The 20381-nt window shown below is 43.4% G+C and overlaps 1 protein-coding gene across 7 annotated transcripts in view; it reads left to right on the top strand.

Moving 5' to 3' along the window:
- FRAS1 (Fraser extracellular matrix complex subunit 1) overlaps positions 1 to 20381 on the top strand; it is a 552940-nt gene that overhangs the window by 522486 nt on the left and 10073 nt on the right. For all 7 annotated transcript variants that reach the window (XM_049709348.1, XM_033406458.2, XM_004280170.3 and 4 more), the window contains 7 exons: positions 1528 to 1688; positions 3933 to 4147; positions 7269 to 7419; positions 9098 to 9205; positions 10227 to 10386; positions 14137 to 14253; positions 19655 to 19821. In XM_049709348.1, coding sequence (XP_049565305.1) covers positions 1528 to 1688; positions 3933 to 4147; positions 7269 to 7419; positions 9098 to 9205; positions 10227 to 10386; positions 14137 to 14253; positions 19655 to 19821 — 1079 coding nt within the window. The remainder of the gene's footprint in view (positions 1 to 1527; positions 1689 to 3932; positions 4148 to 7268; positions 7420 to 9097; positions 9206 to 10226; positions 10387 to 14136; positions 14254 to 19654; positions 19822 to 20381) is intronic.

Raw genomic sequence — 20381 nt, 5'->3', positions numbered from 1 at the left:
GGCTTTTCTGGTACCCATGTCTGCCTCTCTCAGAGCGTTATCATTATTCATTCTCTCCTTGTCGCCCCAGGAGATGATGGTGGCAGGGAACATGACTGTTTATTTTGCATCCCCTCTGCCTAGAACAGTGCTTCTTGGCAGCTAAGAGGCGCTCACTAAGTATCCAGTGAGCAAATGAGTAATAACACTGTGTAAATTGTAAGTCAATGGACAGATGTGCTTTTATTTTTTCCCTGTGCCACTATGATTTTGTTGGAAAATGGATGCTTTCATTTTTGCATGCAAAAAAAAAAGAATCCGTGTAGGTTATACATATTCATTAAACCTCATAGTATTTATGCATGTGCCTTTATGAGCAACTGAGTTCAGAGAAAGGGGTTCATTTGCATGAAAAAAAATTTGAATGTGGAGCCAAGAATATGCAAATCCTTCTTTTTTTCTAACAGAATGAAATTTATTTTTGTTAAAAAGCAATAACAGAAGTGCCCAGGGTTACTACTGACCCCTTCCTAGCAAAAGAGCCATCCTGTTCATGTTCTGAGGTTCTGATTCCTCTTTAAAACGTGAGTCTTTTTTTCTGGGAGGCAAGCTGTAGAAACTCAAAACGCACCCTCAATAAACATGCTGAAAATTTAAACTTGTGCCGTGAAAAAAATGGCAGCCCCTAAGTACAGTTCTGTTGTGTTGCAATATTTATTAAGCTCATATTTTATTTAGAATTGTGTACTACAGGCTCTGGAGAAACAAAAGAAGGGAAGGAAATGGTCCTTTGCCCTCATAGTGGAGAGGCAATATAAACAAGAGTCTGAAAGCACACAAGAAATAGCAGCCAATATAAACAAGTTACAGATTTCCTGGTCCAGAGGCACCTAAATGTGGAAGGATGGAGATCAAGGCAGAGCTTACTGCAGATTGATGCCAGTGAGGCCTGGTGGCCTTGTTGGACTGCAGGGGGAGAGGGGAGGGAAGGCTCCTTAAGTTGGGGAGAGACCGTATGAATAGTGGTTTATTACTATTTGTAGGCTTTTTTCCTGGGTATAGATACTGGCCTTAGTGTTTAAGAGCTCAGTGATGTCTTTTTGGCACAAATACTTTAAAAAAAAATACGCGGCGACCGCAACCTCCACAGACACTCACGGTGACAGAGAAGGGCAGCAGTACCTGTGTCAGTCACTCGGCTTTAGCTCATGAGGAAACAAAGCTTCCACTTAAAGCAGAAGAAAGCTATGAAGTCATTTGCAATTGTGATGTTATCTTTTCTTGCACGCACACACAAAAAAATCTATGATTCTTGATTGCTATCAGTCCTGAGTCTGGAGGATCTCCTGGGGGCTGGAGAGAGGAGAATAACCCTACATGCACATCATACCCTCATGTTCAGAGAGAAATCCTACATGGAAAGCTTCAGAAAAGAAAAATTGGTAATTCATTGATGAAGACAAATTGAGTTATGAGAAAGAAATGTACCATATTAACTGCTTATAGCAGGCACCTAAACACTGATTCCTACCCTATTTTTTCCCTTAGAATCCACATTTCAGTGCAGATCCCACACCAGGATGGAATGCTGCCCCTTATCTCCACCATGCCGTTGCACAACTTGCATTTTCTACTATCTGAGTCCATCTACAGACACCAGCACGTCTGCTCCAATCTCGTCACCACCCGTGACCTGAGAGGCATCTCAGGTAAGGGAAGAGTCCCCTGCTGGTTTGCCCAGCCCAGCCCAGCCCATTGCAGTGACCCTTAGGAATATGTCTAAGTGCACTCTGCTTTTCATGTTTTCTGGTCCTCAAAATCTGCATGGTTAGTGGATTTCCTCCTTAGCAAGCAACCATACACAGGCAGCTCAGACAGTGAAGTGAACAGGAAAAAACAGGGAGCGTGGAATGAAACTGACAGGTTGAACGTGCCTATTCCACTCCTTATACAACTGAACAGCTGGGAGCCAACTGCTTTCTTATCTGTAACATGAGGATAACAACTGCTACCAATCAAGGTGGGGATTAAGTGCGTCTACATTTTTAAAGCGCCCGTCTTGGTAAATTTTAGCTCCTTCCTTCTCCCGTGTTTGGATCTGTGCTCTAAAATCCCATCATCTCAGCATTTTAGAAAGCTCACATGCAGATGTTAGATGTTATAGGATGGTTCTCCGGGGGCAGGAGCTGAGGTGGAGCTTGGGGTGTGAAACGTTTATTGAGGGACCCACATCTCCTAAAGGGAAGGAGAGGAAGCAGGATTGGGCTGAGGGAGAAGTCAGCCTGAAGTGCAGCCAATGAAACGCCTCTTCAGGGAGCTCTGGAGACAGCCCATCCGTCAAGCTTGTCCTGGGACAGCCCCAATGGACAGACCTCTCTACCTGACCTCTCTCAGTCCTCGAATGCAGACTTCTCAAGCAAGAGTGTGACCTCGGGCTCTGCAGCTGATGCAGGCCCGACGGAGCTGACAGCTGCGGTAGCGCATCTCCGTGTACAGCAGGGCAGACATTTTACTTTACAGAGAATCCTGTCCACTTCCATTCACCTTAGCAAGTGCACACTAAACGTGCATTTCCTCCCTTCACACCTGATGAATCATTTAACAGTGTTTTGGAAGATAGAAAAGCATTTATGTGCTCTTCCATATTCATTAAGCATCACTTTGGGTAGTGATGGTCTTTATACAGTAGAAATTAGTGGAGTGTAAATGATTTGTAAATCACTGAGCTACAGATGAAAGTTTAATTGGTCCACCTATGCAAGCTAGTGAAAGAAACATACCATGTTTATAGGCTGAAAGTTTGCACCTCTTCCTACTTAAACACAAATTCAACACATGTTAACTGAGACCTTAGTCCTTGTGGGGCAGAGGGCTGGGTGCTGGTGTCAAACATTCTAAGAAATGCATCAGCTCTTTCAGAATACTATAGTTTCTTTGAGTACTATACAAATTTTAACCCTAATATTCTAAAATTGTATCTGTATTCAGCTCTCTGCTGCATAAAGGTCTTCGCTAATTTAGAACAGTTCAGTTGCCTGGCAGCATTTGATCCAATGATTTTTGCCTGTAGCAGGGGAACTTTTGTCAAGCATAATTAGCGAGCTATCTACTCGTTAACACAAAATTAAGACTTTTTTCTCCAAGAGTTCAGAAACCATAAGAGGCAGGGGAGGTAGTCAGATGTTTCTTTGCTGGCTTTCCATAAAAGCTATTTTTAAAAAATTGATGTTAAAAAATAACAATTCATCATTAAATAAATTGATCTTAAATACTGTGCTTTCAAAAATAAATAATGATAATAATTCATCAACAAATTCTCCGTATACTAAATCCATTTCTTCAAGAACTGATTGTGGGGCTTCCCTGGTGGTGCAGTGGTTGGGAGTCCGCCTGCCGATGCAGGGGACACGGGTTCGTGCCCTGGTCTGGGAAGATCCCACGTGCCGCGGAGTGGCTGGGCCCGTGAGCCATGGCTGCTGAGCCTGCGCATCCGGAGCCTGTGCTCCGCAACAGGAGAGGCCACAGCAGTGAGAAGCCCACGTACCGCAAAAAAAAAAAAGAACTGATTGTGAAGCATCGAACCAGACTGGCCGGGTGTGAGAGGCAGAGCTTCAGGGTATTTTCTTTTCCTAGACATACGAGGGCCACGGAGCTCTGGCTTCTTCATTTTTGGTCTCGTCTGTTCACCTTTTCTTCCCTGGTTCCTGCAGCCTCTTCCAGGAGTCTGTGAACCCAATCACTCTGTTTAGCACATGACGGGAGGCAGATTACAAACTCCCCTCGCATTCCCACCAACCTTGCGTTGGGAGCCCTGAGCTGCTCTACTGATGGTCTCAGGTAGAGGGAAAGCTGTCTCATGTCCCAAGGATGTGTCTTCTCTCCCTAACCAGCTCCTGGGCAAAGGGCAAGTCCACAGACTGAGTTACTGTTCCTTGCTCCTCCCTCCCCTGCAGAGGCAGGGTTCCTGGACGACAGGGTCCGCGACAGCACGGCCCTGGGGCCTGGCTACGACCGCCCCTTCCAGTTTGATGCCAGCGTGCGGGAGCCCAAGACCATCCAGCTCTACAAACACCTGAACCTGAAGAGCTGTGTCTGGACGTTTGATGCCTATTACGATATGACGGAGCTAATTGACGTCTGTGGGGGGTCTGTAACTGCCGACTTCCAGGTGGGTGCCCCCGGGGGTCTGTCTGAAGGCTGCGTGCATCTGGGTGTCATGTGAAACTTTGTTCATTCCTGAAGCACTTCAGCTGGCACGTTGCATCCTGTCGGCCCCAGAACCGCACCGACCAAGGGAGTCTTCTTTATAAGTCCCTCAAGAGAGCCCTTAGCAGCATCGTGGCCAGAGTGAGCCCCGCAGAGTCCTCTAAATCAATTAACTGGAAAATTACTGTGGAAAATGTTTCAATTAAGATGAAGAAAATTAACTATCTGGCACAGTCATTTATATAAAAATCTAATAGTTTTACTCCTCTAGGTATATATGTTTTTTCCTCTGGGTATATTTTGGAAAGCCAAAAAGATTTACCTTTGATGGGAAAGTTATTACTAAGTCGTTGTGTTCTCCCCACATGGGGAAATGAGTCCAAATGACAGGTGGACAGTGCCCTGTCTTTCCGCAGACAAGTAGAGCACTGTTGTCTCGAGCATGGAGAGGTAAACTGTCGAAAACACCCTGCTTTCATACCTATTCCAAACCTATGCCTAACTGACAACCCTTGTGAAAATAGACACTTTAAAAATGTTTAATAGTCGTTAAACATCAGTAACCAAAAAAAAAAAAAAAAAAAAACTGTTACCGCAAGAAGTCATAGTCATAGGAGGGCCGTTATATCAAAGGGACTAGGCTAATGCGTCCTCACGGGAAAATTGGTTCTACCCAGTTCTGAGTAGTTATCTCAATGAACTAAAAATCAGATGTTTGTTCTTCACTTCAAATCAGGTTTAACCACACTGTAAGAAGCGAACCTGTAGAGGGACTTAGAGTAATCATTTTACCGAAGTTTCTTTGGGTAAAATTCATTTTGATTTCTTGAGATGCCTCTCATTTTGGTTAACTCTCATTTTGTTTATACTAGCGCCCTCTACTGAACAGAATTTTAAGGCAGTCTTAGGTTTTCTTTCTGTTTCTGCAATCGCATAACCTGCATTCACTTTCAAAAATGCAAAGCTAAATGATTGTTTCTTCCTCTGGCCCCTCAAAAATTAGTGTTCTCTGTTCTCCATGACTTTAATTACAGTTCTGGATATTTTTATTCAGCATATGCTTAAAAATCACAAAGACGGGCTTCTCTGGTGGCGCAGTGGTTGAGAGTCCGCCTGCCGATGCAGGGGACACGGGTTCGTGCCCCGGTCCGGGAAGATCCCACGTGCTGCGGAGCGGCTGGGCCCGTGAGCCATGGCCGCTGAGCCTGCGCGTCCGGAGCCTGTGCTCCGCAACGGGAGAGGCTACAACAGTGAGAGGCCCGCGTACCGCAAAAAAAAAGGAAAAAAAAGAAAAAAAAATCGCAAAGACAAGGAATTTTTATCATATATGTCCTACTTCTTAAACCAATAGAGAAAGAATATATACACAGAAGTACTTCACTGTTGTCTGCCTCTTTAAAAATAGTTGAAACAGGTGGTATATGGTAGAAAGAATATAGAACTTAGACCCAAGCCCTAGTTCATATTCCTTTATCAAATATCAGCAGAGTTGGATGAGACATAACCTCTCTGAACCTCATCTGAAATTGTCTCTATCTCAAATGAGAAGGCATTTTAGCAGTGTCTGGCACAAAATAGTTGTGCAGTAAATATAATGGCTGTTTTTTTTCTTTTTAAGGATTAGTAAGTAATATGAATTTAAAGGAGAATAAACAGAAACAGAGGAAAAATTAATTTTGCCAGTCAGCTAGAAAATTTATGGAGGTTATAATATCAACAATGATGAGATTGGGGCAAGCATATTTAATAACACCTGTATATTAAGGGGACAGGACATGGTGCGAAACCCAGATAAAATCTGGAAATTTTTTAAAGAAGACAGAGTAAGGCATTTCACAAAAGATTTTTAAGTGAATATGGAATTAGTGGAGTCTAAAGAGAAATTTGGAATCCAACTGGCAACTTTGAATATGAAAGAATACTTTGGAAAAATAGAGTTTTGATGTTCTAAATATTGATAAAGCATTCGGCTCTTTCCATGAACTACCCATGGAAACACTTTACATGGGTAAAGAATTTTCAAACAAAAAATGTGTAAGTTCCATAGTGTATTATAGCATTTGGCCAATGACAAAATAAAATAGTTTTAAACTAAGCTTTTTGGTTATAAAGGAAATATATATTTATGGAGGAAAATATAGAACACATTTAAAAGCGAATACACCAACTCCCCTACTCATACATACATATACACAGTTACCTTCTTCATGAAAGCTTCTGCTCATATTGTGTTATCTTTCAATTGAGTTTTTGTTTGTTAATTGCATAGTAAAATGAAAGTTACAGAGCCGAATTAATAGCAGTAACAGGAACCCCTTTAGAAAAAGGTTCCCTTGGAAGTGTGATGTGCTGCCTTTTCAAAATTATTTCAACAAAGCGTGGAATGGGATGGGAAATTATCCAAGTAGGCGAAGCTCTGAGCTGTCAGTTGGTAAGTTTCATAGGTATGATATCCAAATCCCACGACCTTATTTCCTTTTGGAGGAGATGTAAGTACTCACTAAAACATCCAAGTCAGCCTCATGTTCATCCAAGGATCCAGGCTTGGGCATCCTCCCAGTTAGGGTTGCTTCATGCTCTCCCACAGCCAGCTCACTGGAAACTATATGCAGTCAAAGGTCAGCCAGGGACTGTGTGCTGACAGTAGATCCCAGATCTGCCCCGCTCCTTTGTGAATAACTGTGATGCCTGAAAAATCTCAGCCAAGGCTTCCAGCAAATAAACAGTGTAGGCAAAGCTTCTCACACTTCAAAAGTGTGTTTAAGTGTCACCTCCTCAGAAAAGCCTTCCCAGATTATCTTATCTAAAGAAGCACTGGCCACTTCCCGTCCCTTTGTTTACTTTATCTTTTAATTTATGTATCGCGTTTACTAGGCTGTAGCTTCCATTAGGGCAGTGATTTTGGGTTTTTTCCACTGCTGAGGACCCAGTTCCTAGCCTGATGCCTGGCACAATCATGGGCACTTGATTAATACTGAATAAGTGACTGAGAGAATGAAGATTGAACCAAGATGTGATGTTCATATGCCTTTTCATCCTGGAGAGAAATAACCCTCTCTGTGTGCACGCTGCTTGCTTGGCAGGTGAGAGACTCTGCTCAATCGTTCCTGACAGTGCATGTGCCTCTGTACGTGTCCTACATCTACGTGACAGCCCCCAGGGGCTGGGCCTCCTTGGAGCACCACACCGAGATGGAGTTTTCCTTCTTCTATGACACTGTTCTCTGGAGAACAGGTATACCCACTGACATCTTAACGAGTCTTACCTTACGCTCAAGCAAGATTAAAAGAAAAAAAAAAAAAAGTGGAGACTTTTAACAGTGGCTGCATTCCTCATCCTGTTATCCTATATGCAGTCAAAGGAGAGACAGGTAAATTCTAAAAAGTATATAGACCTGTGGTACCTGAAAAAGAATGATGTTGATATATGCTGATGCTGGAAGGCCTCCAGCATCATGATACATTCAGTCCAGAGAGCGAGGGGCCCAGAGTAGAGGGCGGCAAGTGACAGATCCTATACTGCCCGTAAGGGGGTTCGCACGAGTGTGTATTCTTTGGAATATAGTCATGTTCACTTTCTTCTAGGTAAAAATGGTGTCCTTCATGTTGTTTAAGGAGCAAAGGGTCTTGAAATCAGATGCACGGAAATGGAAAAATATATCAAGAATAACCTGGGTCATTTTATTCACTTGGCATCGAGTTTGCTCTTTTGTTGCATTTTTTAAAGTAGGGATTTTAACCCTAGTTTTACTTCAAAGACTGCAATGCTGAATATTTTTAAATGACCTTCCCCTCAGGCTTGTCTCTGTTATGGCTCTCTTTGAGAGGAGCCCTCAGCCCGCCAGGGCCTGGCTTGGTGACAACCCTTCAGCTAGGAACTCACACCTCTCTGTGAGACCCACCTTCTCCCACTGCTGCCCCATGAATGTCCCCTAAAACTCCATGAGTCTCTCCTCCACTCACTCTAGTCACTGAGTTGATTTTTGCTTTTTCCCCATTTTCAGTGTCCTATACTTCAAATACAACCCCAAGCTCATTTGCCCTTATTTTATTGATCCCATTCTTCCTCTCTCCCTCCCTGGTGGTGATTTACTTGATCTGAGTCAGAGTTACTTGATCTGAGGAGATTTCTTTAAATAGGGTTTCACTTCTAGTAATGGAAAATACAGTCCTTCCTTCTGTTAATGGTTTAAGCTCAAATCATTTATTTGCTTTATATTTCTCATAGGAAAAAAACTTCAGGGAGTTTTCACACTCTGGGTCAGATAATTCCTTGAGCTTGGGGTTTTTTAAATTTTATTTTTTCCCCTCCTTTGGTTACCCTTTAGTTTTTGGTCATATTGAACTCAATGGGTATTGTGATTGCAATTGCCCATATTAAAGCCACAGTTGACTCATGTTATGCCATGTATAGCTGGACTTCTACAAGCTAACCTTTAATTTTCCATTGCTTTCAATATGAAATGTAGCCACCAGGACATTGGCTATGGTTCTGTTAAGTACTGAAAGGTGTCCTGGTGAGGGAAAGAAAATACAATATGAAGCAGATGTGCTGTAACCACGTCCTGGTGCAAAGTTAATAGTAAGAAGTTTTAGGGACCATTTTTTTCTGAACTCTGGGCTGGGACCCTGCATCTGGGCTAAGTGGCATCTTCAGGTATAAAGAGACTATGTCAAGAGAATAGAATTGTAAGAAAAGAACCAAGTAGAATGAACTGTCTTACAACGTTAACTGGCACATGTCTCTAAATACTCCATGTTCACGCAAATATGTAAATTTGTCCTAAGTTACATTCAAGTAAGCGTGCAGCTCTACTTAGAAGTGTCCCTGGGATAAGTCGCATGTAGGCTACTGTCTGCGAGATCTTCTCCAAGCCCTCACTTGGATGTCTTGTGTACGGTTGCCTTCCCAGGAATCCAGACGGACAGTGTGCTCTCTGCCAGGCTTCAGATAATAAGAATCTACATTCGAGAGGATGGCCGTCTGGTCATTGAATTCAAGACCCATGCCAAATTCAGAGGTAATATCAGTGCCATTTTTTCCCTCAAGTTTTTTATTACTAAGAAACATTCAAACACAGAGAAAAGTTGAAAGAATAGGACAATGAAGAACAAAGTCAACAATTATTAACATTTTGCTCTGTGTGTGTTGTACATACACATGCGTGCATTCCCATTGTTTTGGTCACACCATGTGAAGACAGGTTGCAGGCTTCATGCCAAGTTACCCTAAATATTTCAGTAGACATCTCCTTAAACAAGGACCTTCTCTTATGTCGCAACAGTATTACCATAGCCAAGATATTTCACACTGATCCGATAATATCTAGTCCCTATTCTTATTCCCTCTATTGTCTCACAAATGTCTTTTCTACTTGTTTTTATGTTTGTTTATATTTACTTTGCATCTGTTTATATAAAAGGAAGGTGAATCTAATCAAGATTCATACGTTACAATTTGGCAGTTATACCTCTTTAGTCTCTTTCAGTATAGAATAGTCTCCTTACTTTTAATTATTCAAGACACTGCATTACTGTAGTTTTAAAGAGTGGAAATGTCTTGCTGAGTAACCCTGATCTTTTTAAAGATGTTTACAATAGCCTCCTTCCACCAAGGACTTGAACAGCCCTAAATGAGGGGTTTTTTAATCTGAAATTGATATTTCTATTTATAAACTACTGCGATCTTTCTACCTCCAAGAGACACGTTGGTTGGAATTCAAAGCTAAGTGTGTTCAAGGTTCATTGTCACATAAGCACTCGTATTATCGTGCATATGCTCATTAGCATCATTTCTACAAAGCATATTCATATTGTTTATAAATGTATATGACCATAATGGCCATCATGAGTAAGGTGATGGGCTGGAATAAGAGGCCATGCTGTCCCAACCTGTGTGGAATATATTCTCAGAGGCAAGTGGGTAAGTATAACCTTGTTTTATAGCAGAATATTAAATCAGTTCTAAGGCTTTTATAAGGGATTCACCACAAGCACAATAAAACTTACAAATAAGTGTGTGTTTGTTTCCCCTTGAAATAGGACAGTTCGTGATCGAGCACCACACCCTCCCTGATATGAAATCATTCATATTGACTCCGGACCATCTCGGAGGCATTGAATTTGACCTGCAGCTCCTGTGGAGTGCTCAGACTTTTGATTCTCCTTACCAACTCTGGAGAGCCACAAGCTCTTATAACAGGTGAATACAAGATGGAGTTCAGGGGTAAATCTGAAAGAGTCTCAGTTTCTTTAAGGGCTTTTCTTCAAAAGCTGGGTTTCTATTTTAAAACGGAGATAGAAACAACCCTCTGGCATATAGAGGAAGAAACAGATGTAGCTCAAATCAGCTTCTGATGTGTAAAGCGGGAAGTGCTCACCCGTATTCCAAGGGTGAGAACAGGCAGGGTGCACATCACTTTCATTCACCTCCCACTGGCCAGAACGTAGTCACATGGCACATCTACCTGCAAAGGAAGCTGGGAAATGTGTCCAACTAAAAGCTTAGTATCATAAAGAAATTTCATTCCAGTTACCACAACCAGTGCAAAATCCAGGATCTCTGGTTTTCAGGTCCAGATGTCACACCTTACGGTCCAGTGTCCTATAAAATAAATAGCAAGATTTAGTCCCCTCCCACACCCAATATAGAGGTAGAATGAGAATTGGATAAATACAGTAAAACATCCCATTTGTAAAACGGGAGAATAGGGCAAACAAAATGAAAACTTTTACCATGAAAAGGATAATGGAGTCTACTGTACATATTGTTAACCCCATTTTACAGATCACGAAATTAGAACCATATTTAGCATGAAAACCTTATTCTTTACAGTTAAGGAGCGGCAACTTGTCTGAAGAATAATTTTCAAAAAGATTTTTTTAGTTACAAATGTTTGGTCTTATATCAAGTATTTTTTGTGTATACTGATTCCTTTGAAATCAATATATAATAAAATAATCATTAAGGGCTGTGTTTCCTAGAACCTCATGAGATTGTGCAGGTACTTGTCCCAATTTATAGGCAGAGAAATGGTCCTCTTGAAATCCTCTGCTGACTCCCCACCACTTACCAAATGCAGTCCAGCTCTTTGAGCAAGACACATATCCTCCCCTCTAGCCTCACCTCAAACCCAGCCTTCTAACCACATGAAACATCGCCCCAGCCCCTGACTCCACCAGCTCAACCATACATCTGTACCTTTGCAATTCCCCTGTCCTTCCTGCTCTTTTCCTCTGGCAAATCTCAAAGTCCTCTGAGCTCCAACTAAAATGCTGAACCCTCGTGACACCTTCCCTGACTTCCCATACAGTGCTAGAAGCCCCTACTCCTTGTTCACACATTGTTCCAGCTTTTACTGTAACACAGCTCAATATATTTATAATGCTCTAAGTGGAGTCCCATTTCCACTAGTTTGTGAGCTTCCCAAGGGTAAAAGGCATGCCTGCTTGATCTAGAAGCCCCAGAACTGCAGGTTTTAGCACACGGTCAGTCCTGAATAAACATCCTTTAGTAGCTAACATTTGAGCTAAGGAGGTAAAATCCATAGATAAACGGCAAAGTGACAGACAACACCAAGTGTTCTGTGCTGTGTGCGCTGTGAGCCGTGCAGAGCCCTGACCACAGCTGCTCAGCGAGGGGAGCTCAGGCCCAGCACGGGCTGGAGAGCTGTCCAAGGCTTCTGGGGGAGGCGGGGCAACTGGTGGGAAATGTCTAGTTTTCAGAAAGGAGGGGAGAAGAACTACAGGATTAAAAACCTGCATCCAGGACTGTGTTTGGCATATTTGCAGGGATAGTCAGGAAGTCGACCTAACTCATATTTAGGGATGGGAAAACGTAGGACTGCAGCCTGGGGAGACCATACCATTTGTCCTGCATTCATGTGTTCAACAAATATTTACTGAGCTTTTACTATGTGTCAGGGAAGGTTCTGGGCACTTGGAATACATCAGTGGACCAAATAAGGATCTTTGCACGCAGCAGTGGACATGATGAATGAGTATAGTATCACATGTTAGAAGGTGATGAGTGCTATGGAAAAATAAAAGGTTGCGAGCAGGGTAAGGGGAATCAGGAGTGGAGGGACATGGTAATGTTGGTTAGGATGTTCACAGTAGGCCTCGTTTAGAAGGAACATTCAAGCAAAGACTTGAAGGTGGTGCTAGAGTTAACTATGCAGAGTACCGGGGAAGGGGTTCCTGGCGAATTTCCTGGGGTGTCTGGTGTGGCTGGAGCGGAGTGAATGAGGAGGAGGGTAATAGGCAGGAAGGAGCTGGGTGTCGGGCCGCCATGGAACCTTCTAGGCCAGTGTGCGGACTTTGTCTTTCACTCTAGTGCAACAGGAGCCGCTGCAGGGTTTGAGGGGAGGAGCAACAGGATCTGGCCTGACTTTTGGAAAGCAAGGGTCAGGCATGGACACTTCTGCCTAATTAACTATTTCTATTAATTAAGAGTTAGTATTCACGTTGTACAGGTCAATTTTTGTGTAATTCAAAGATAGCATACAAGATCTGGGCTTCCCTGGTGGCGCAGTGGTTGAGAGTCCGCCTGCCGATGCAGGGGACACGGGTTCGTGCCCCGGTCCGGGAGGATCCCACATGCCACGGAGAGGCTGGGCCCGTGAGCCATGGCTGCTGAGCCTGCGCGTCCGGAGCCTGTGCTCCGCAGCGGGAGAGGCCACAACAGTGAGAGGCCCACGTACCGCAAAAAAAAAAAAAAAGATAGTATACAAGATCTCATTTCCTGCTGGTCCAAGCTTTGGAGAAAGATAAGGATCGTGTGAGAAAACTGCAGACATACAGACACAAGCTTTGGGGGCATGAAGGGGCTTAGAAACTAAGCCCTGAAAGTTCGCCAGGTTTGGCTAAAATCATACAACCGTGGCAGAGGCAAAGCAAGAGTAGGGTTAGACTATCTTCCCGTTTCCAGCCTGTGCCATCCCACTAAACTGAACACAGGCTGTGTCCTAAAGATTTTATTTCCTTGTTTATTTATGTTTACCAAATCTTTGCTATCACTTTACTAATAAACAGATACAAATAATACAAAAGAAATGGTCAAAGGATGAACACAGAGGATACGAGAACTGTTCACGATCACAATAGTTAGAATTAGGATTCACGGCCCTGAGCACCTCATTCAATGGATGGCAGCCTCCCAGGGCCCTCGAAGAATCTTCCTGAAGCTTCTGGCTGTCTGGCTGCCTTCTAGGCAAACTGCCAGGGCTGGGCTGCTACCGATGACAGGTGTGGGAAGTGAAGTAGGTGAGGCTACAAAGGCTCCACGCTTTCAGGTTCATGACCTACAGAGTCCCGTACCCCACCATAAACGTGGAAATTCCCAGCAAGTCATCTCCGATAAGGAGTGATTTTGTTCTTCAACTTCGTTTATAAAGGGATGAAGCCGTAGAGTTTGGGAGAGAAGCCTTGAAACTGAATGCTAATGAATGGGGGTGGGGCGTTCTCTGGAGTGGGGTCCTTTAACCCTGAGGCCTTTGCCACCTATTCAATCAGAGCAGCAGCAGCCCGCACGGTCACATCTCAATAAATAAAAGCTTTTGTAGTGGAGAATGTGTAACAGGGTGTCAGTCAACAAGAGACACTGAACAGAAATTGTCAAGTAAGTTTCATGGGAATCTAAAGGAAATCTAGTTCTGTTTTGCCTTCACCGGAGCCTTTTAGATTTTTATCAAGTGTGCCTTTCTCAGCATTTCTCATGAAAAGGACTGGACTAAGTGAAAAAGGAGCTCTATTTAACACCTCTGGATAGTACTCTAAAGGTTAAAACAATCAGTGATGAATTCCTGAAACTTGTGTTTGCAGACTCTTAAAGTTCTTGGTCGGATGCTGAACACAAATATCATCCGAAAACTGTTTAATGAAGTGTGTTTCTGGGTAAGTAAATAATCTATAAATTGGTCCCTCTAACCACAGTCTGCCTGCATGTTTCCAGGAAGGACTACTCCGGGGAGTACACCATCTACCTGATCCCTTGCACTGTGCAGCCCACTCAGCCTTGGGCGGACCCAGGAGAAAAGCCTTTGGCCTGCACTGCACACGCCCCAGAAAGGTAGGGAAAGACAGTTGAGCCTCACTATTGCGAACTTACCTACTCGCTAACATTTATTTGTATTTAACCTCAAAACCAGTTTTCGTGGTGCCATTCCCATCATTCCTTGACATGCAGAGTGGCGAAATAGCGAGTCGTCTGACCCACATTCCCAGCTCAGATCCAGCAAGACAACCCTCTGCCTTCTCATACTGTAAACAAGTGTTTGTTTTTTTTTTACATCTTTATTGGCGTATAATTGGTTTACAATGGTGTGTTAGTTTCTGCTTTATAACAAAGTGAATCAGTTATACATATACATATGTTCCCATATCTCTACCCTCTTGCGTCTCCCTCCCTCCCACCCTCCCTATCTCACCCCTCTAGGTGGTCACAAAGCACCGAGCTGAGCTGATCTCCCTGTGCTATGGGGCTGCTTCCCACTAGCTATCTACCTTACATTTGGTAGTGTATATATGTCCATGCCTCTCTCTCGCTTTGTCACAGCTTACCCTTCCCCCTCCGCATATCCTCAAGTCCATTAAGACAGGAACTAGTGTTCTTTTTACGGTCTGTTTAGTGCCATGGTTTTCGAATTTTTGTGCTTTGTGTTGGTGGTTTTGCTGTTTAAAATAGCTCCCCAGCATAGTGCCGAAGTGCTGTCTAGTTTCCTAAGTACAAGAAGGTGGTGATGAGCTTGATGGATTGCTAGATAAGCTTCATTCAAGCATGAATTTCAGTGCTGTTGCCATGAGTTCTATGTGAATGAATCAACAATGTCTATCAAATAAGGTGTCTTTAAACAGAAACATGCATGAAACAGGGTTAGGTATTGATCACTGGTTGAAAATGTTGTGACCAGAGGCTGCAGGAACTTGACCCTGTATTTCCTTCAGGAGCAAATGGTTCACTGTTCACTCATTCAGTGTTCATTGCAACGTTATAGAATGTAACTGCAGCAGATAACAAGAATCAACTGTCCATCAGCCCATCCCCACCTGTGACCTGAGACTGTCCGTGTTGTGCCAATGTTCACTCATTCAGCCAGTATTTATTCAGCTCTTATCGTGCACTTGGCTCTGGCCTCGGCATGGAGACTAGAGGAGAGGATTAAAAGTCACCTCTGCTCTCAGGCAGTGTATAGTCTAGTGCCACCTTTCTAGGAGCTGAGCAAAGTGAATAGAAAACATTTCAGAGGAAAGACACTGAAGACAGAATCTGACATTATCATTAAGAGAAGATAATTTGGAATGCGACTTTCAAATGAACAGTCTGAGAGGTGGCCATTGGATTTGGCAATGGGAAAGTGGTTGATGATCTTGACAAAGGGCAGGTTCAGTGGACTGAGGGCGATGAAGCCTGACTGGAGTGGGTTCAAGAGAGGGAGGCAAGAATGTGGAGACAAGAGGGAACAACAATGCTTAGGGAATTTTGTTATAACGGATGTCAGATAGAGAGGCATTAGCGGGAAACAGATGAAGGGTCAAAGGAGGTTTAATTTGTTTGTGTTTTAGGGTGCAAAATATTTCAGGATGTTTGTATGCTGGTGGGAATAACCCTATTGGTCTGTTAGGGGAAATGTGACAATGCAGGGGGAGGAGGGAAAATCTGTAGAGCCGAGTCCTTGAGTAGGGCAGGGAATAGACCTGGGACAGGAGGGGAGGGGCCGGCCTTAGCCAGAAGCACAGAGAGCTCATCCACTGGAAGAGGAAGGCAAGCACAGTCTACGGATACAAGTGAAGGGAGAATTAGCAGACTGGGAGGGGAAGGATGCCAGGGGAGACATCGGACTGAGTCTGTTTTCTCCATGAAATGAGAAGCCAAGCATTAGCTAGAAGTGAGCAACAATGAGGTTTGAGAAGAGAGGAGGAAGTAAAACAGAGTCGTCTCAGAAAGTGGGAAAGTAAGCACGGTAGAGTTAGAGCTGGCAGCAGATCGGCAGTGCTGAGGGCCCCATTGAATTGTTTTTAATATTACTGATGTAAGATGAATAGCACACATTTAAAGTATATACAATTTGATCAATCTTGACATACGTGTACACTCGTGAAACATCACCACAATTAAGATAGGGAATATATCTGTTTCCTTCAAAGGTTTCCTCATGGCCCTTTGTTATCCCTCCCTCCCTCCCATCTCACCCCAGGCCACCCCTCCTCCCCAGGTGTCCGCTGATCTTCGTGTCACTACAGATTACTTTGCATTTTCTGCTAATTTATATACATTTATATATATACGTGTAATCACACAGCATTCTTTTTCTCTAACTGCTTTTGTTCAACACGATTATTTTGACTCATTCATACTGTTGTGCATATCAGTAGTTTGTTCCTGTTATTGCCGAGTTGTGTTCCATGGTATGGACACACTAAATTTATCAGATCGGTCAGTTGATGGACATTTGGGTTGTTTCCAGTTTGAGCTATTATAAATAAAGCTGCTATGAACATCCATAGACAAGCCTTTATATGGACACATGGTTTCTGTTTTCTTGTGTAAATACCTAGGAATGGAGTGGCTGGATCCCATGGCAGATGTATGTTTAACTTCTTAAAAAAGTGTCACCCCATTTCCCAGTGTTTATAAATGTGTAACTGTGTGTGTACATTCCCACCATGAGTATGTTAGTGTTCCAGGTCCTCTGCATCCTGGTAAACATGGTCACTGAGGGTCTGGTGTGGCTGGAGAGTTAACGAGTGAGATTAAAAGAAGAGGTGAGCTGGGAAGATAGGAGGTGGTAGTTAGAGAGGGAAGTGTTTGAAAATGAGTTTTTTTGGAGGAGGTGCCTAGTGTGATGGTGGAGGGCAGGTGGCTGCAGTGGGGAGGAGAACTCGCTGTTTGGAAGTGAGGACATCAAGGAACTGAGAGGCTAGGGGAATAGAAGGTTCATCCGTGCAGATGTTGAAATCACGGAGACTGAGGGCAGGAGCAACGCTGGAGAGCCCGTACTCAGCCAAGTGTGGGAAGGACGGTGACCAGGAAAATGGCAGTTGGTTGCAGAAAGGAAGAATAGAGGGCAAATCGTCTGAAGAGACTTGCTGGGGAATTTTTATTCATGTAATAAATTTTTTAAACTATGAAATATTTTAGATACCCAGAAGACCATATATCGTGGATATATAAAACCTCAAGAACATTACCTAGCTGCAATGAATTTGGTATCCCTTGGGCTATGATTCTGATGATAAGAGAATATAATAACTACCACTGCTATTAGTGACCGTGTATGGAGTGCAGACCGTGTGCTTACTCTGTACTAAGCTCTTAACATTCAATCTGCATTACAATGATCCCCCACAAATGGGTACTGTTATCTCCATTTTATAACTAATGAAACTGGGAGTCAAAGAAAAAAAAAGAAATAGAACATCTCCGCTACCATTTAAACACCCTCAGTGCCCCTTTCAGCTGTAGTCTCCCCAGCTCTCCACTAAGGTAGCCACTAGCCTGATATTTGTACTTATCATCCCTTGTTTTGGTTTATGGTTCACCTCATATTTACTTCTACATGGTTTTGCATGTTTTTGAACTTTATATAAAAATTTCATACTGCGTGAATTCTCTCTGCAGCTTTTTTTTTTTTTTTTTTTTTTGCGGTACGCGGGCCTCTCACTGCTGTGGCCTCTCCCGTTGCAGAGCACAGGCTCCTGACGCGCAGGCTCAGCGGCCATGGCTCACGGGCCCAGCCGCTCCGCGGCACGTGGGATCTTCCCAGACCGGGGCACGAACCCGTGTCCCCTGCATCGGCAGGTGGACTCTCAACCACTGCGCCACCAGGGAAGCCCTCTGCAGCTTTTTTTTCCCTCAGTGAATCACTTGTTGATTCATAAGTGAAATCATCATTTATGTTGATCCATGTAGCTGCAGTTTGTTTTTCACTGCATTAAAGTAGTCTTCATAGGAAGAGTCCACAATTTATTTGACCACTCTATTTGGCTTATAATCCCAGATCCTCTCTATTACAAACAATACTCTATGTGTCTCTTAGTTACATGTGTGAGAAGAGTTTCTCCAGGGTAGGTGCTGGATTTTTTTTTTTCTTTTTTTAAGAGGAGAGAGGAACAAAGATTTGAAATGGCAAAAGGGAGCCAAAAAGGCATTAACCCCTTCTCCAGTCCCAGTGCTGTGTGGGTGTGGAAGTCTGCAGGGTGAAGAGTATTGTTGGAGTGTACTGAGGCCTCAGGGTTGATATTCTTCCCTTACATCAGGGGCATCCTTACCTGTGGGTTCCCTGTTATTCCCAGGGTGACTTTCCCCCTTGGGCCTAATTTTGCTTTTGATCATCTCCATATCTTTCGATATGGATGCAGTAGAACTACAACACAACAAATAATCAAGCCTGACTGGAAATTCAGACTTAATTCAAAAGAATTGTGTCTCCTATTTTTGTGAGTCTGTCATACGTATAACCTTGTAAGTCATCATTATCATCATCTCAAGTCCTTTCTTCATTCTCTTTAATCAATAAGTATTTATCAAGTGTCTTATGTCCTGGCACTGTGTGGATTCTGGTAATAAATACCAACATCAACAAGAAGAACCTATTTCCCTGAGTCAGATAAATGAACTCTTGGTACAATTAATGGTTATATCAGAGCTGTTGAAGCATGGTCAGCCTTGGTTTGTGTGGGTTTCTCCTACACCCCAAGTTCCTCCTACACCTCAGCCCTCTCAAATCCACCCCCTGGAGCAGCTTCAGTTAAAAGTAGGGAATGATCAGATGGACTTGATTGGAAGAGTAAAGCATTCAAATGATCACTTGTGCATTATTCTTTAACAAACATATGTGTTAGGAGCTTGGCCAGCATGGCAGGTACAATGGCGAGCAGATAGGCATGGATTATGACTCTACGGAACCCACAGTGGGTGAAGCAGACTTTGATCACACATTTAAATAGAATAGCAAACCAAAGTAAGTACTATGAAAGAAAAGTGCACAGTGTGATGAGAACAAATGATAAGGGAGGGAAGAAAAAGAGGGTAAGCTTCCTAGAGAAAGTGGTGCTTGAGTTGAGATCTGAAGAATAAGAGTTCACTAGGCAAAGGACGGTGGCAGAGGAAGAAGGAGTGTTCCAGCAGAAGGTTCAGCAAGGCCAAAGGCAGGAAAGTTTAAATTTATTACCGCTAATCTCAAATCGGCCCTCAGGGCTTTCCAGAATGAGAAGGCCAGGAAAAGCAAAGAGCGTTGTAGAGTCTAAAGACCAGTTAGATTATTCCTGCTCCAAAGAGCAGATGAACCTCATAAGGACCTGAACTAAATAAAGACTCTCGCCTGCAAACATCTCTTTATTCAGTAAATATGTAGCACCTACAACAAAGTACTGTTCACAATCCTGAGAAGGGTGGGAACGGGAGGGCAGCTCAAAGGGCAAATGCAAAGTCGACCCTGCTCTCAAGAAACTCTTGTTTTTCCCACATTTAGATTCCTGATACCCATTGCATTCCAGCAGACCAACCGCCCTGTCCCTGTTGTGTACTCGCTCAATACTGAATTTCAGCTCTGCAACAATGAGAAGGTGTTCCTGATGGACCCCAACACATCTGATATGTCATTGGTGGAAATGGATTACAAAGGGGCCTTCTCCAAAGGTAAGTCATTCCCTTCACCCGCAGACAGAGACTCCGCTGGACTTGAGAAGCTTTCGGATAGGTCCTTGGACTAGCATCTCTGCTCATTGGCTTTCAGTCAGCTCTCCAGGGAAGATTCCCCCAGCATGGGTTCCAGGGCAGCCAAGGTTTAGTCCAGGAACAGACCCATATTCTTCCTTCAAGCTATTTCAAAATAAGATCACATTCTTGGTGCGATAATGATCAGCAGTGCGATACTGTGGAAGAGCACTGGCCTGAGTAGTAAGAACATTGGGGTTTCCAACCAGATTCTAACCCACTGTCTGACTTTGGGTAAACTGCTTCACCTCTCAGTTCCTCAGAGAGATTGCAATATGACCCTACTGCCTGCCAGCCTCAAGGCTATGCCAAACGTACATGTCCTCTCCAGCAGGCTTTCTCTACTTGAAATGGCTCCTCTGTTCCCTCCCTGTCCCGAATAGGGTTCCCTTGACTTTCTTCTCCTTCGGGTCTCTATCTAAACGTTAATCTCCCAATAGACACTTGCCTTGATTTCACCAGCCAATCTAATATAAGCCTTC

Source organism: Orcinus orca, chromosome 4 (genome assembly GCF_937001465.1).
Source record: "Orcinus orca chromosome 4, mOrcOrc1.1, whole genome shotgun sequence".
In the NCBI taxonomy this organism is placed as follows: domain Eukaryota; kingdom Metazoa; phylum Chordata; class Mammalia; order Artiodactyla; family Delphinidae; genus Orcinus; species Orcinus orca.
Note: the sequence above shows the minus strand (reverse complement) of the source record. Positions and strands in the feature narration are given on the sequence as shown.